This window comes from Anolis sagrei, chromosome 2 (genome assembly GCF_037176765.1).
Source record: "Anolis sagrei isolate rAnoSag1 chromosome 2, rAnoSag1.mat, whole genome shotgun sequence".
Taxonomy (NCBI): domain Eukaryota; kingdom Metazoa; phylum Chordata; class Lepidosauria; order Squamata; family Dactyloidae; genus Anolis; species Anolis sagrei.
In genome coordinates this window covers 10512412-10528087 of record NC_090022.1, presented here as the reverse complement: position 1 = coordinate 10528087, position 15676 = coordinate 10512412, and the positions used below count along the sequence as shown (strand labels likewise).

General features: G+C 44.5%; 2 protein-coding genes across 2 annotated transcripts in view; one reads left to right on the top strand and one right to left on the bottom strand.

The window, feature by feature from the left end:
* LOC132765771 (zinc finger protein 585A-like) overlaps positions 1–12802 on the bottom strand; it is a 47787-nt gene extending 34985 nt beyond the window's left edge. Inside the window, exons 1-5 of the mRNA XM_067465599.1 lie at positions 12726–12802; positions 10274–10950; positions 8934–9060; positions 6682–6779; positions 3246–3372 (exon numbers count right to left, since the gene is read on the bottom strand). Of these exons, the coding sequence (XP_067321700.1) occupies positions 3246–3372; positions 6682–6779; positions 8934–9060; positions 10274–10837 (916 nt within the window). The 5' untranslated portion in view covers positions 10838–10950; positions 12726–12802. The remainder of the gene's footprint in view (positions 1–3245; positions 3373–6681; positions 6780–8933; positions 9061–10273; positions 10951–12725) is intronic.
* LOC132765774 (zinc finger protein 850-like) overlaps positions 1–15676 on the top strand; it is a 1095673-nt gene that overhangs the window by 146905 nt on the left and 933092 nt on the right. The window lies entirely within an intron of this gene.

Here is a 15676-nt window from a genome sequence, read left to right as displayed (position 1 = left end):
CAAACAGCTCTGTTTGAAATGAGATTATATGGATGTCCAGAGAAGCAAGAGTTCTCCAAAACAGTCCCAAGTAAAAAACAAACAAACAAAAACCAAAAAACCTGAACAGAGTTTGAAAGATGATTGTCTAAGAAATGAATCCAAAGTTAAGCAAAGTGTTACTGGAAGTCAAGGGAATAACACAGGTTCATTGGGAAATGTTGAATGTATAGTCTACAACAGGGGTCCTCAAACTTTTTAAACAGAGGGCCAGGTCACAGTTCCTCAAACTGTTGGAGGGACGGATTATAATTTGAAAAAAAACCCATGAATGAATTCCTATGCACACTGTACATATCTTATTTGTAGAGCAAAAAACACTTAAAAACAATATAATAATCAAAATGAAGAACAATTTTAACAAATATAAACTTATTAGTATTTCAATGGGAAGTGCGTGCCTGCTTTTGGCTGATGAGATAGGATTGTTGTTGTTGTTGTTGTTGTTGTTGTGTGCTTTCAAGTCATTTCAGACTTAGGTTGACCCTGAGCAAGAGACGGGTAAACGACCTTGGAAGGTTGTATCCGGCCCTCGGGTCTTAGTTTGAGGACCCCTGCTCTACAACATCAAATGTCCAGAACCTGTCATTTCCCTATTAAAACACATTTTATACATTTGTCCCAGCTCTATCAATGATATATCTCCTGTATGTAGTCCGTGATAGTTCAAAAGGTATGAATGCAAAACAAAACATTTCCCACATGCCTGGCATTTGTATGTTTTTTAGCCTGTGTGTATTTTCTGGTGCTTGTTAAGGGATGAAGTCTGAGTAAAACACTTCCCGCACTCCAGGCATTGATATGGCTTCTCTCCTGTGTGGAGTCTTTTGTGCCTCACCAAGTTTGAACTGCAAGCAAAACATTTCCCACACTCCTGGCATTGGTATGGCTTCTCTCCTGTGTGGAGTCTTTTGTGGTTCACCAAGGCTGAATTGTCAGCAAAACATTTCCCACACTCCTGGCATAGGTATGGTTTCTCTCCTGTGTGGAGTCTTTTGTGGCTCACCAAAGCTGAACTGTCAGCAAAACATTTCCCACACTCCTGGCACTGGTATGGCTTCTCTCCTGTGTGGAGTCTTTTGTGCTTCACCAAGTATGAGCTGTAAGCAAAACATTTCCCACACTCCTGGCATTGGTATGGCTTCTCTCCAGTGTGGAGTCTTTGGTGGCTCACCAAGGCTGAACTGTCAGCAAAACATTTCCCACACTCCTGGCAATGGTATGGCTTTTCTCCTGTGTGCAGTCTTTTGTGCTTCACCAAGTGTGAACTCCAAGCAAAACATTTCCCACATTCCTGGCATTGATATGGCTTTTCTCCTGTGTGGAGTCTTTTGTGGCTTACCAAGGCTGAACTATCAGCAAAACGCTTCCCACAGTCCTGACATTGGTATGGCTTTTCTCCTGTGTGGAGTCTTCTGTGGTTCATCAATTGCGAATTATAAACAAAACATTTCCCACAATCCTGGCATTGGTATGGTTTTTCCCTGGCGTAGTGTCTATTCTGGCTCACCAATTGTGAACTGTAAAGAAAATGCTTCCCACACTGGAATTCATATGGTTCTTGTCCTGAGTGTAATTTCTCATTTTTCACCAAGTGTGAGCTCTCAATAAAATATTTCTCACACTCTTGGGTTAGGAAATCTTTAGTCCCTTCAAAGATTTCTTGTTGGCACAGATCTAGTAATTTTTCATCAACTACACATTTGTGAAACTCAAGTGCCCCATATTGGGTGAAACATTGCCCACATGTACTGCATATGTAGGGGCTTTCTCTGGCAGAACCTTCATCTTCACTGTGGATTTGCTGGTGTCTAGGAAAGCCCTCATTGTGCCCAAAATGCTTCTTGTGTTTGGTGCACACATTGCTCTTCTTCCACTTATCTGCTGTGAAGAAGAAGAACAGACACAATCATTCCTCAGCATGAGTGATAAGGACTCTAAGGAAGTGGGACAAGCAGTAGATTGATCCTTAAAACATAGACATAGAGGAAAAGAAGGTAGAAATGTTGTCATTTCTCCACCCCTTGTTCAGTAAAGATGGACACTGTTGGACTGCACCGGGATTGTGGCCCAGCTGGCTGCGTGTCAGCTGCATTAAGATCACTCTGACCAAAAAGGTCATGAGTTCGAAGCCAGCCCGGGTTGGAGTGGGTTTCCAACCAATTGTGTGTAGCCTGTTGTCAACCTTTGCAACCCGAAAGACAGTTGCATCTGTCAAGTAGGAAAATAAGGTACCACCTTAAAGTGTGGGGAGGCTAAATTAACTGATTTATGTGGTCATAAAGAAGACTTCAGCAAAAGCATTCCAGCGGGGAAGCATGTGGGAATGCGGAAGTGATTCATCAGCTTCGCAGATGGACAATGAAAGCGACAGCTCCCCTGGCAGCCAGAAAAAGTTAAATAGCCTCTGTCTATGTCTGTATATGTTTGTAAGTCAAAAATTGACATTGAATGTTTGCCATATATATGTGTACACTGTAATCCACCCTGAGTCCCCTGCGTGGTGAGAAGGGAATGGATGCCTTTTCCTTCATATTCAAATGCTTGCCTTTGATCCTTAAAACAACTCCACTGCTACAGCACCAAGGTGCTGGTTCTGACCTTTAAAGCCCTAAATGGTTCAGGTCCAACTTACTTATCTGGCAACATCTCATATCAACCCTCCCAATCCTTGAGATCGTCATGGGAGGCAGTGAAAAGGGAGAGGGCCTTCTCTGTGACCGCCCCGAGCCTGTGGAATACGCTCCCCAAAGAAATTAAAACAGCTCCCTCCCATTCTTCTTTCAAGAATCAGTAAAAAAACTTTTTTGTTTAGGCAGGCCTTCAGTGAAGAAATTTAGACTGAAGTACCAGAAAACGTCATAATTTTATCAAGCAAATTGCAATACAACTCAAAAAGATGTCACATGAATGTATATTGCTTTTAAATTGTTCATTTTAAGAAGTTTTTTAATGTTTATTGATTATTTTGATTTATATATGAGTTCAGACTGATGTTTGAATGATATCAATAATCTGTAAGTCCCTTGAGGAGAAAAGTGAGATATAAATAAAGAATTATTATTATTATTATTATTATTATTATTATTACTATTATATTATATATTTGTAACATAAGCCCTGCCTTGAGGCCCCTCAGTGATTCAGATGATTTAGGATAATACTGCATTTTGAAACAGAAATCCCCACGAGTGAGAGAGCCTTACCAAGAGAGTCCACCATCCCATGAATCTCCTCCATGATCTGCACGTGCAAGGCTTTCTGATCAGAATTCAGGAGAGCCCACTCCTCCACGGAGAAATGGACAGCCACGTCCTCAAAGGAGATTGGGCCCTGGTGGAAAAAGAAAACATTTCCTTCTTACATAAAGGCTATCAAGAAAAATAATAGCAAGAAAGTCTTTAAAGCATATTTACATTCCTGTTGGTTGTTTAAAGATGGGCTCAAAGCCAACCTTAAAAACTCTGGCACAGACACTGGGATCTGGGAAGCCCTGGCCCTTGACCGCTCCAGCTGGAGGTCAGCTGTGACCAGCAGTGCTGCAGAATTTGAAGAGGCACGAAAGGAGGGCGAAAGGGAGAAGCGTGCCAAGAGGAAGGCGCATCAAGCCAACCCCGACCGAGACCGCCTTCCACCTGGAAACCAATGCCCTCACTGCAGAAGAAGATGCAGGTCAAGAATAGGGCTCCACAGCCACATACGGACCCACAAGAACACTGGAAGACAATCATCCTCGGAAAACGAGGGATCGCCTAAGTAAGTAAGGTTGTTTGAAAGGGAAAGGGCTAATGCCTCATACCATAGTTATAAGCTTTGTAGATACATCCAGTTAAAACCATTTCTTTATTGATTTGTAGAATCAGAAATGGAATCTGGACATGTTACAGCTTTTGTTCCGGTGCCCAGAACTGGATACAGTGTTATTCCAGGTGAGGTATCACCAAAGCAGAAAGAAGGTCACCATGACTTCCCTTAATCTAGACACTATATTCCTTTGGATGCAGCCCAAAATCCCATAGTCTTATAAGCTGCTGCATCACATTGTTGGTTCATGTTCATCTTGTGGTCTACTAACACTCCAAGATCTCTTTCATATGAACTGTTTTCAAGCAAGATGTCGCCCATCCTGTATCTGTGCATTGCATTTTTCTCCGGCCTCAGTGTTCTACCCTAGATTTATTTTTGTTGAAATTAATTTTGGTTAGTTTTGGCCCAGCTCTCTAACACGTGAAGGTCATTTTGAATTGTGATCCTGTCTTCTAGAGTATTAGCTATCCCTGCTAATTTGCTGTAATCTGAAAATACGATGCGCATGTTGAACAGTACTGGACTCAGGACAGAACCCCACCGCACTCCACCAGCCATTCCTTTTACAGAATGAAGAGGAAACATTGGTGAGCACCCTTTGGGTTCAGTCACTCAACCCATTACAAATCCACCTAACAGTAGCATTATTTAGCCCACTTTTTACTAGTTGTTTGTAAAACCATGGGAAGCCTTTCCAAAGGTCTTACTGAAATCAAAATGTATTATACCAACTGCATTTCCTTTATCTACAAAACTTGTAACACTATTGAAAAATCAGATTAGTCTGGCATTGCTTGTTTTTGAAAAACTCACGTTGCCCTTTAGTGATTATAGCATTTTTATCTAAGTGATTCCAGACTGCCTTCTTAATGATCTCCAAAATCTTTCCTGTTATTTAGGTCAAGCTGAGTGGATGGTAATTGTTGGGGGTCTTCTTTTTTGTCCATTCTTGTAGAGACAACCTTTGCCTCCCTCAATCTGCTGGGATTTCTCCCATTCTCCAAGAATTCTCAAAGATGAACCCACACGATCTCTCCAATCATCTGGAGAGGCCCTGCTCATGATCCCACTTGCATCGCAAGCGCGATTGGTGGGGACGAGGAACAGGGCCTTCTCCGTGGTGGTCCCCCGACTCGGGAACTCTCTCCCCAAGGATCTCAGACAAGCCCCAACATTGGCAGTCTTTAGGAAGAGCTTGAAGACGTGGTTGTTCCAGTGTGCCTTCCCAGAATAGGAAACTCCTAGCATCATGTCCCAATTGCACTTTACTAGAGATTAAGATTGTCTGCACACCGCACCTATCTCCAAAAACCTATCCATCTCACCTGTCATGTTTTTTATCATTACATTTGGCCTGGCCTTAGTTTTAAATGTGTCATGGTGTTATTGTCTAATGTTTATTGCTATTGTTATAATGTTTATTTCTTGTTTTATGAGTTTATTTATTGTTGCATTTGTTATGCTGTTGTTTTACTGATGTGTTGGGCCTCGGCCTCTTGTAAGCCGCACCGAGTCCTTCGGGAGATGTTAGCGGGGTATAAATAAAGGATTATTATTATTATTATTATTATTATTATTATTGCCAGTGGTTCTGACATTTCTCCTGTATGTTCCTTCAGGACTCTTGAATGTCGTTCATGTGGTCCTGAAGACTTGAATTCATTGAGTCTGGCCAGGTATTCCTGGGCTACTTCTTTACCTATTTTGGGTTGCATTTACCCTATTACCCCATCTACACTATCTTGCTCAAGTAGAATACCGATTCCCTTTTAGGAGAAGACTGAGGCAATGTTATACCTTTTCCCTATCCCATTAGCATTTCATCACCTTCTCCAGGCAGAGACCCTACGGTTTGCTCGTTCTTTCTTCTTCTACTGACACAACCAAATAACTCCTTTTTATTGCTGTTAATCTCTCTGGCAAGTCTGAGCTTATTTTCTGCTTTAGCTTGTCAGACCTTTTCCCTACTTATGCTAGTTAGTCATTCGAATTCTTCTTTGGTAATTCCTCTCCACCCCTTTTTTCCCATTTCTGGTACATGTCCCTTTTAAATCTTAGATGAATTGAAAGTTCTTTGAGCATCTATTCTGGTTTCTTTAGATTTCTCTTATTTTTTTCCTCTTTGTTGGCACTGTTTGCAATTGTGCCTTCAGTATTTCACTTTTAAGAAACTCTCAATCAAGGAACAGGAAAGGCACGGCAGACTCATTCAACCAGAGAAATCAGCCATAGCAGAGCACCTGATGAACCAGCCTGGACACAGCATATTATTTGAGAACACAGAAATGCTGGGCCACTCCAACAACCACCATGTCAGGCTACACAGAGAAGCCACTGAAATCCACAGGAAGCATGTGGACAATTTCAATAGAAAGGAGGAAACCATGAAAATGAACAAAATCTGGCTACCAGTATTAAAAAAACTCTAAAATTAGAACAGCACAATGAGAGGAAACAAACAAGGACATCTAATCACCTCTCAACAAAAGTTTGCTCCAGGCACTGTCAGGCCATTATATGCTAATCAAGGTGGTCAGTTGAAACATTCACACCTATCTCCAGCAGACAAGAGTCCTTTGTCCCACCCTGGTCTTTCCACAGATATATAAACCCTTTTTCCTACTTCCAACAGACCTCACTACCTCTGAGGATGCTTGCCATAGATGCAGGCGAAACGTCAGGAGAAAATGCCTTTAGAACATGGCTATATAGCCCGAAAAAACCTACAACAACCCAACTCTCATTCAATTTCAACAGATGTTTGATAATTAAATCTGGAAAAAAATGGCACCCACGCATCTCCAGTCCTCCTCTCACAGGAATCTTTCTGTTTACCTGATTTAGTATCACTCCATCAAAAAGGGGAAGAAACAACTGTGGAATCGGCAACAACATCATTCCAGCCCCTGGGAGGGAGAGCAAGGTGTGGAAAGCTGAAAACATAAACACGTATCAGACGTTATAATTACAGTCCCTATACAGAAACCTATGAAGAAATGAGCCTAAGAACACAGCAGCGTTCAACAGCCCAATAATATGTAAAAAAATATGGTTTAGGACTTTTTATCTCGGTGCTGTGAATAGGTTGGATTGAGACTAGTACTGGGCTTGGTATTTCAATTGTCATGGGATGCTGGTACATGAAATTATTTACACCAAATCACGTCCTCCCTGAATCCCTACAAGCTGGATATAAAGTGTCCCAGAAGCAAGCAGGCATATAGCAGGATTGGGAGAACAATAGCTTTATAAGCAAGCAACTTGGAATCCCTATGGATGTTTAGATTCTCAAACAGTCTCTGCTCCATTCAGAAAAATGTTGTGCTCACAGAGCTGAGGTGATGTTGTATTTCAGTGTTGTTGTTTGTTTATTTATTTATTTGTTTATTTCTCGCACTTCCACCCCGCCCTTCTCAACCCCCGAGGGGGGACTCAGGGCGGCTTACAAAAAGGCACAATTCGATGCCGGCACAACAACGAGGTAAAAGAAATAAAACATATAAACAGTAATTAAACAATCAGACAATTAAAACAATTAAAACAATCCATTAAATATCACAGTCCCTAAAAACAATCTAGTGCTCAGCGTTTATCATCTCAGAGTCCATAAATTCAAATTCCACATTGTCCTATCCAACAATTCTGGTCGTCGCTTGTGCCTTACCTATCCGCCAGATTACCCGAAGGCCTGGTCCCAAATCCAGGTTTTTAATTTACTTCTAAAGGAGAGGAGGGATGACGATGACCTAATTTCCCCGGGGAGTGAGTTCCACAGGTGAGGGGCCACCACCGAGAAGGCCCTGCTCCTTATCCCCACCAATCTCACTTGTGATAGAGGTGGGGCCAAGAGCAGTGCCTCCCCAGAAGATCTTAAACTCCGAGGCAGGACGTAGAAGGAGATGCGTTTGGACAGATACGCTGGGCCGGAACCGTATAGGGTTTTGTAGGTCAAAACCAGCACTTGTTGAGTTTTGTGGAGAGGTGGATGATAACGGGTATGTGTGCCAAGTTTGGTTTATAGCCATTGAGGCATGTAGGAGTCTTTGTGGCACAAACCAATCAACCAAGAAGCATATATACATGCCAAATGTTACACCATTTAGCTGTATTTCTGGCATTGGCAAAGAGTGTTCGAGGACCGGGACATCCATAGGGAAACCAAGGTGCATGTTGTCATCCCAACCCTGTTATACACCTGTGAAACATGGACTGTCTATAGACATCACACTCAACTCCTGGAACGATTCCATCAGCACTGCCTGCCAAAAATCCTGCAAATCTCTTAGGCAGACAAATGTCAGCATGCTGGAAGAAGCAAGGACCACCAGAACTGAAACGATGCTCCTATGCCATCAACTCCACTGGACTGGCCACATTGTCTGAATGTCCGATCACTGTCTCCCAAAGCAGTTACTATACTCCCAACTCAAGAATGGAAAACAAAATGTTGATGGACAGGAAAAGAGACTTTAAGATGGGCTTAAAGCTAACCTTAAAAACTGTGGCAAAGACACCTAGAACTGGGAAGCCCTGGTTCTTGGGCGCTCTAACTGGAGTTCAGCTGTGACCAGCAGTGCTGCAGAATTTGAAGAGGCACGAATGGAGGGTGAAAGGGAGAAACATGCCAAGAGGAAGGCATGTCAAGCCAACCCTGACTGGGACTGCCTTCCACCTGGAAACCGATGTCCTAACTGTGGGAGAACATGCGTATCAAGAATAGGGCTCCACAGCCACCTATGGACCCACCGCCAAGACACTACACTTGCAGGACCATCATACTTGGGCTACGAGGGATCGCTTAAGTATTTATACCCTGCTCTATTTCTCCCAAAGGGGACTCAAAGCAACTTAACATAAAAGCATTAGCACACATTTTTAAATTTTTATTTACATGTTAAAATTGAATTAAACAAAAACAGTATTTTAAAATTCACAGTTAAAACCCATTCAAACCAATTCAATGCATAGTCACAGTTTCAATTTCAAACAGTCTCAGCCTCAAATTGATAGTGGATGTGCTATCATCCCATGAAGGGGAATGTTCACTGACATAAAACACCAACACTCCCAGAAGGGTTCCTTCTTACCCTGCAAAGCTGCAGCCCCACCTTCTTCCTGGTTCGGCTCCTTCTGCTGGAGGCTCTGGGTGGTGTCTGAGTGAGATTTTTCTGATGCAGAAACATCAGGCTGGACTTCAATGCAGTTATTTTGGGCCTGAAAGAGCACAGAGTATTCCAGAAGTAATATGGAGACAGATTAGAAAAGCATTTTTCCAAATGTGCAGAAACTGATTCTGAGATTCCAATCTAGTTTGAAACAAGTGCCATAATAATAAAATTTCACAGGAAGAGGGATGTATCTCCTCCTATGAACCACTTCGGAGATTAAGATCGTCTGGGGAGACCCTGCTCTCGGTCCTGCCTCCTTTGAAGGTGCAGGTGGTGGGGATGAGAGACAGGGCCTTCTCAGTAGTGGCCCCTCAGCTGTGAAACTCCCTCCCTCCTGGCCTTCAGAAGGAAAGTTAAAAACCTGGCTTTGGGATCAAGCCTTTGGAGATTAACTATAGTGCAACAACAGCTACGGAATATGTGCAATGATTGTTGGAACGGCCCCAGATTACGATTGTGGATTTAGTGATTTTAATAGTGAATGCAATGTTTTTATATGTTTTAATGTGCTGTCATTTTAATTTTAACTTTTAACTTAAATGTATTTTAACTACAGTGTTCCCTCACTTATCATGGGTGCTATGTTCCAGGACCACCTGTGATAAGTGAAAATCAGTGAAGTAGGGATGCTTCTTTTTCCCCATCTCCTAGCCTGGGGAAGGAAGGAAAGTAAGCAAGCCCTCCTCTTCCTCTTCCCCCTCCTTCTTCCCTGCTTGCTTGGGGAAGGAAGGAAAGGAAGCAAGCCCTTCTCCTCCTTTTCCCCCTCCTTCTTCCCCGCAAAACAGCGCGTCCGCAGAAAGCGAACCACAAATAGCGAGGGAACACTGTATATGTTGTCCAAAGGCACGGAATAGTAAATGCAAATTGTCCAAAGGCATTGAGTATATAAAGCCACCTTGAGTCCCCTTTGGGGTAGAGAAAGGCAGGATCAAAATAGGGTAAAGAAATAAACAAAATAAAAATTATTTGTAACCCTTCCTCTCTCCCAAAGGGACCCAGGGCAGCTCCCCCTCCATACTTGCCCTTCCATAATTTTCAATGTGATAGCTGGGGTCAACAAATTTGAGTACAGCAACAACCAAGCTTACAGTGGATATGGAGGTGACAGCAAGAGGGGCAAAGCAGGTTGGAAAAAGAGGTCGAGGGAGCAGAGTCCGGCTTCTCCTACACATTGGTCCCATCTTGGAAGGAAGGTAGGATGTACATTTAATCTATCCATCAGTCCCAAAGTGAGTGAAGCCAAGAGGAAATGCTCTCACCTGTCCTTCCTGCTTCTCGTCCTCTGCCCGACTCAGGAGGAAGCCTTCCGCCAGGGCCACCGCCTGGGAAGAGGTCTCCGCCCCACACTCTCGGACCCAGCTCCCCATCTCTGGGGGCAGGATGCTCAGGAACTGCTCCAGGATCACCAGGTCCAGCATCTCCGCCTTGGTGTGTTGCTCTGGCTTCAGCCACTGGCGGCAGAGAGAGTGGAGGCGGCTGCAAACCTCTCTGGGACCCTCACCTTCTCGGAAGGAGGAATGCCTGAAGTGCTGGCGCTGTACGTGTGCATTTAGGCACGTTTGTGTAGCTCTTTCCCAAAATTCCCCACTGCTCCCAGGGGCCCTGCCTGCTTCAGGTCCAGGTGAGTTGGGTCTCTCCCTGTTTGGTATCCAAGATGCTTGACCTCCCTTTTCTTTCATGGGAAAGAAATCCCCCAACAGGCTCTGGCGATGTAGGTCTGAGCTATAAAAGTCCACGCTCAGGAACTTATGCATAGTTCTCTCCCAGGATTCCCCACTGCTCCCAAGTCCTGCTTCAGATCCAGGTAAGTTGGGTCTCTCCATGTTGGGACCACTCTTTGATGAAGAACCAAACGGTATCCAAGATGCTTTTTCTCCTTCTTCTCTCAACTGAATGGGCTCACCTCCAAAATTCTCAAGCGACAATCACATACACTCTGTGAAAGAAAATAAACATTATATATTGATTTCTTGTAAGCTTTTTCGGGCTGTATGGCCATAGTCTAGAGGCATTCTCTCCTGACGTTTCACCTGCACTTTGGCAAGCATCTTCAGAGGTAGTGAGGTCTGTTGGAACTAGGCAAAAGGGTTTATATATCTGTGGAATGACCAGGGTGAGACAAAGGGCTCTTGTCTCCTCGAGCTAGGTGTGAATGTTTCAACTGACCACCTTGACTAGCATACAATGGCCTGACTGCGCCTGGGGCAAACTTTTGTTGAGAGGTAATTAGATGTCCCTGGCTGCTTCCTCTCTGTTGTTGTGCTGTTGCAATTTTAGAGTTTTTTAATACTGGTAGTATTACATAGGGACCACCAAACGCAGCATTGCCCAAACACGAATCAAGGAACATGAAAGGCACTGCAGACTCCTTCAACCAGAGAAATCAGCCATAGCAGAGCACCTGATGAACCAGCCTGGACACAGCATATGATTTGAGAACACAGAAATGCTGGACCACTCTCACAACCACCATGTCAGACTACACAGAGAAGCCATTGAAATACACAAGCATGTGGACAATTTCAACAGAAAGGAGGAAACCATGAAAATGAACAAAATCTGGCTACCAGTATTAAAAAACTCTAAAATTGCAACAGCACAACAACAGAGAGGAAACAAACAAGGATCATAGAATCATAGAATCAAAGAGTTGGAAGAGATCTCATGGGCCATCCAGTCCAACCCCATTCTGCCAAGAAGCAGGAATATTGCATTCAAATCACCCCTGACAGATGGCCATCCAGCCTCTGTTTAAAAGCTTCCAAAGAAGGAGCCTCCGCCACACTCTGGGGCAGAGAGTTCAACGGCTTTCACAGTCAGTAAGTTCTTCCTCATGTTCAGATGGAATCTGCTCTCTTGTAGTTTGAAGCCATTGTTCCGCGTCCTAGTCTCCAAGGAAGCAGAAAACAAGCTTGCTCCCTCCTCCCTGTGGCTTCCTCTCACATATTTATACATGGCTATCATATCCCCTCTCAGCCTTTTCTTCTTCAGGCTAAACATGCCCAGCTCCTTAAGCCGCTCCTCATAGGGCTTGTTCTCCAGACCTTTTATCATTTTAGTCGCCCTCCTCTGGACACATTCCAGCTTGTCAATATCTCTCTTGAATTGTGGTGCCCAGAACTGGACACAATATTCCAGATGTGGTCTAACCAAAACAGAATAGAGGGGTAGCATTACTTCCCTAGATCTAGACACTATGCTCCTATTGATGCAGGCCAAAATCCCACTGTAATCACCTCTCAACAAAAGATTGCTCCAGGCGCAGTCAGGCCATTGTATGCTAATCAAGGTGGTCAGTTGAAACATTCACACCTAGCTCCAGCAGAGAAGAGCCCTTTGTCTCACCCTGGTCATTCCACAGATATATAAACCCTTTTTCCTACTTCCAACAGACCTCACTACCTCTGAGGATGCTTGCCATAGATGCAGGCGAAACGTCAGGAGAAAATGCCTCTGGAACCTGGCCATATAGCCCGAAAAAACCCACAAGAACTGAGATTCAGGCCTCTGCTTCTCCGGCCTCCAGGCCCACCTGGCCTCCCATTGAGCTCCCATTGAGCTCCCCTTCAGTCCCCACCCAGGCTATCCCCCTGAAGTTGGCCCAGGCCTGCTCTCTGCGTCTTGAATGGATGGGTCTCTAATCCAGGGGCCTCCTCTGGGGGGAGAAGAGGAAGGATCAGCCCTATGGGGAGGGACTGGGATCAGGCTCACCTGGAGGAAGAGGAGGAATGAGAGGAGGAGGAGACCTGGAAGTGACCCTTTCCTGCCACAGCCCTCCCTTGCTGCTCTACTGCGCATGCGCATGAGCATCTGTAAACAGCAGCCACTTCCGGTCATGGGACCAGGCCTATGCTGCAAGAGGGAGGGAAAGGGAGAGAGAGAGAGAGAATGAGGAAGAAGCACCAGCTTGACAAGCAAAGCCATGGGTGGGGAACTAGGTGGGGATCTTGTGCTTTTTGGGCTTAGGCCAGTGGTTCTCAACCTGTGGGCCCCCAGATGTTTTGGCCTACAACTCCCAGAAATCCGAAGAGGTGGTAAACTGGCTGGGATTTCTGGGAGTTGTAGGCCAAAACACCTGGGGACCCAAAGGTTGAGAACCACTGGCTTAGGCGATCCCTTATTGTCTGAGTAGGATATTATTTATTATTATTATTAGGTTCTTGTAGGTTTTTTCGGGCTATAGGGCCATGTTCTAGAGGCATTCTCTCCTGACGTTTCGCCTGCATCTATGGCAAGCATCCTCAGAGGTAGTGAGGTCTGTTGGAACTAGGAAAAAAGGGTTTATATATCTGTGGAATGACTGGGGTGGGGCAAAGAGCTCTCTGCTGAAGCTAGGTGTGAATGTTTCAGCTGACCACCTTCATTAGCATTTGAAGGCCTGGCTGAGCCTGGGAAAATGTTCTGTTGAGAGGTGTTAAGATGTGCCTGGTTGTTTCCTCTCTGCTGTTTTGTTGTTGTGATTTTAGAGTTTTTTAATACTGGTAGCCAGATTTTGTTCATTTTCATGATCTCCTCCTTTCTGTTGAAATTGTCCACATGCTTGTGGATTTCAATGGCTTCCCTGTGTAGTCTGACATGGTGGTTGTTGGAGTGATCCAGCATTTCTGTGTTCTCAAATAATATGCTGTGTCCAGGCTGGTTCATCAGGTGCTCTGCTATGGCTGACTTCTCTGGTTGAAGTAGTCTGCAGTGCCAGCAGAGAGGAAACAACCAGGCACATCTTAACACCTCTCAACAGAACATTTTCCCAGCCTCAGGCAGGCCTTCAAATGCTAATGAAGGTGGTCAGCTGAAACATTCACACCTAGCTTCAGCAGAGAGCTCTCTGCCCCACCCTAGTCATTCCACAGATATATAAACCCATTTTCCTATTTCCAACAGACCTCACTACCTCTGAGGATGCTTGCCATAGATGCAGGCAAAACGTCAGGAGAAATGCCTCTAGAACATGGCCCTATAGCCCGAAAAAACCTACAAGAACCCAGTGATTCCAGCCATGAAAGCCTTCGACAATACATTATTATTATTATTATTATTATTATTAAACTTTATTTGTACCCCGCTAGCATCTCCCGAAGGACTCGATGCGGCTTACAAAGGCCAAGGCCTCAACACAAAGTCTTCCAGGATCAGGGGCCATAGTTGACTGTGGAGCCCTATTCTTGATCTGCATCTTCTCCCACAGTGACGGCATCGGTTTCCAGGTAGAAGGCGGTCCCGGTCAGGGTTGGTTTGATGCGCCTTCCTCTTGCCACGTTTCTCTCTTTCACCCCTCATTCGTGCCTCTTCAGCACTGCTGGTCACAGCTGACCTCCAGCAGGAGTGCTCAAGGGCTAGGGCTTCCCAGTTCTCGGTCTCTATGCCAGTTTTAAAGGTTGGCTTTGAGCCCATCTTTAAATCTCTTGTTGAGATTAATTTCACAATTCAGCAGCAGATCAGTTGCACAACTTCAGCACTTTCCGGTAGCTTCTTCCTGCACATTATTTTCAGTCAACTGCTCCCACAAACTTCAGTCACTCTGGAACTCTTTTACAGACACTTGAGCACATGCCTGGCTATTATCAGTTTTACTATTGTTTTCCCCTCCAATCTAGATGACAGTACAAACTTACCACAGCACACGGTTATATCTTGTCTTAGCAGACAGGTTATTTTAATCAATTACATAGAGCCTTCGACGAACAGCATCACAGCACATGGAGAGAGAGTACACTCTACATGACTTCCTTATATACAATTCTATACAATTACACATAGCAATCTCTGATTGGTTCCCAACTCATTAACTTAACTCAGACCCAGGATTACATCATTCACAATCACCTGGACTAGGCCAGAACACATTCCCCCAATGATTCCCTATATAGTTAATGCATCACTCAGCATTTCCAATAGAAGCCTATTAGCAGTGCATGACTCAGCTGTATTACATTACAATACATTGTAAAACCTGACATCTCTTTTCCTGCCCACCAACATTCCATTTTCCTTTTTTGAGTTTGGAGTAGAGCAACTGCTTTGGGAGACGGTGGTCGGGCATTCGGACAACGTGGCCGGTCCAGCGAAGTTGATGGTGGAGAACCATCACTTCAATGCTGGTGGTCTTTGCTTCTTCTAGCATGCTGACATTTGTCCGATTGTCTTCCAAAGAGATTTGCAGGATTTTTCGGACAACGTGGCCGGTCCAGCGAAGTTGATGGTGGAGGACCATCGCTTCAATGCTGGTGGTCTTTGCTTCTTCTAGCATGCTGACATTTGTTCGCTTGTCTTCCAAAGAGATTTGCAGGATTTTTCGGTTACATCCAGATTGGACTATTGCAATGCGCTCTACGTGGGGCTGCCCTTGAAGACGGCCCAGAAGCTCCAACTGGTACAATGGGCGGCAGCCAGGCTCCTTACTGGAGCAAACTATAGGGAGCATACAACGCCCCTTTTAAAACAGCTTCACTGGCTGCCGATAAGTTGCCAAGCCAAATTCAAGGTGCAGGTTATGACCTATAAAGCCCTAAACAGTTCGGGCCCTGCCTATCTTCGTAATCGCATCTCCTTCTATGAACTGGTGCAAACTTTAAGATCTTCCAGGGAGGCCCTCCTTTCGCTCCTACCACCATCACAAGAACAATTGGTGGGGACGAGAAGACTTGGGGCGGTTTACAATTGGT